Here is a 1,696-nt window from a genome sequence, read left to right on the forward strand (position 1 = left end):
TTTTGTAATAAAATTGTAAACACTATCTTACTTGTTTTATTATTAGGTTTGTGTCTACACTGCATAGCATATTTTTGTATTGTTTCGGATGTGTGTTATCGATAACGAAACAAATGTTTGGCTGCACTATACATAGTTGCCAAAATTCCTTGATTTATAAAAAAAACTCTCAAACTACAATTTTAGTATATTTATGTCTTGAGAGTATCGCGAAAACTCCAAGTTCTTAAATTCTATTATGGTCTTTAACCTAATTTTTATAAGTGAGATATCAAGGAAATAAAAATCTACATACAATCATACTACTCTCGCTCTCTCTCTCTCTCTCTCTCTCTTGCCCATTTGACCAAATTCGGCACGAGCAGATCTTCTGTCTGCATACTATCTAAACAATTGTGTTATAAAATTATTAAAACACTTGTATTATTTTTATAAAATAAATAGTATCACAGTAAATAGTATTAGTTTAGTGTTCAGAAAATTTTAAACAAAATAAACAACGAAACGAAAGATTCTTATCAATGGTGGAAAAAAACATTTGTTCACAAAAAGCTTCTCATACTGATAAACTATAAAATAAGTGGAGAGAACTTATTAAATTAATTCCAACTAGAAATTAAAATTAGTTTATAAAACGCTTTCTAACGGAACACACTTAAACAAAATGTCGGCAGATGATATTGTTATACGCGTAGTACAACCCCACGAATACGAACAAGTGGTACAATTCATTATCGATCATTTCTATCGCGATGAGCCCTTGTGTAGTTCTGAACCCAAGGTAGTGCCCGGTGAAACCGATCGTACCGACATCATGGAATGCCTTAAAGGTGGCACCAGTATTTTGGCTATGCAAGTCAAGGAAAATGGTGAAGAAGTGTTAGTGGGCGTTAATGTTGGTGTACCCAAGGATCCTTCTTCGGTAGACAAATACTTCAAAAGCGCTGAAAAAGAAGGCAATACCAAATACGGTCAAATTTTGAAATTATTGGGTGTTGCCAATCGTCAGGCTGATATCTTCAATCGTTATGGTGTCGATAAACTTTTCTATTCCTTTATGTCCTGTGTAACACCCACCTGCCGCGGTAGGAATCTGGGCACACGCCTCAAGGAAGAACTTATGGCTTTGGCTAAAAAATTGGGTTACAAATTAGTTACTGTTGACTGTTCCAGTTTCTATTCGGCCAGATTATGCAAACGTATGGGTTGGGATGTTGCCAACTTTGTTGCTTACTCAGACTATAAGGATGAAAATGGTCAAGTAGTTTTCCCCAATATTCCACCACCCTCACGAGGGTTTGACCACCTTGGCGGTGCGTTTGTAAATATTATTGTAGATTAGTACTTAAATTGTTTGTTAAATATTTTTTATAATTAAATTGATATGTTTGCCTATTTTATAGAAAGCTGTTTTTAATATACTCGTATTAATAAAATTGTTATATTTTAAATTGTGTTTATTTTTATTTATTTTAAAATAAAGTTTTTATAGACTCAAAATTTCCACGTATTCCGTTAAGAAATATATAGTCATTTAATACAATATGTCTTATCATGTTATCTCCAAGAGTCTATGATAAGTCTAAAAAGAGGCAAATAACCGTTATCTCTATTTATACATAAGTTCACGTTTTGCTATAAATTTATTATATTCAATTAACCCTATAAAGACTTGGACCCCAAAGCAAGATTATTT

The 1,696-nt window shown here is 32.5% G+C and overlaps 1 protein-coding gene across 1 annotated transcript; it reads left to right on the forward strand.

Moving 5' to 3' along the window:
- The first annotated feature begins 463 nt into the window (after positions 1-463).
- On the forward strand, positions 464-1,451 carry LOC119612835 (dopamine N-acetyltransferase-like). The gene has a single exon (XM_037968708.1). It carries the CDS (start codon positions 665-667, stop codon positions 1,340-1,342), a length of 678 nt encoding a protein of 225 aa, XP_037824636.1. The 5' UTR covers positions 464-664; the 3' UTR covers positions 1,343-1,451.
- The last annotated feature ends 245 nt before the right edge of the window (positions 1,452-1,696 follow it).

This window comes from Lucilia sericata, unplaced genomic scaffold, assembly GCF_015586225.1.
Source record: "Lucilia sericata isolate MDLA Ls3-8-SP2 unplaced genomic scaffold, ASM1558622v1 Contig001837F_arrow, whole genome shotgun sequence".
NCBI classification, from domain to species: domain Eukaryota; kingdom Metazoa; phylum Arthropoda; class Insecta; order Diptera; family Calliphoridae; genus Lucilia; species Lucilia sericata.

What these genes read in the sequence shown, in the direction of transcription:
- LOC119612835 (XM_037968708.1), top strand. Translation starts at nt 665, where the DNA reads ATGTCGGCAGATGATATTGTTATACGCGTAGTACAACCCCACGAATAC.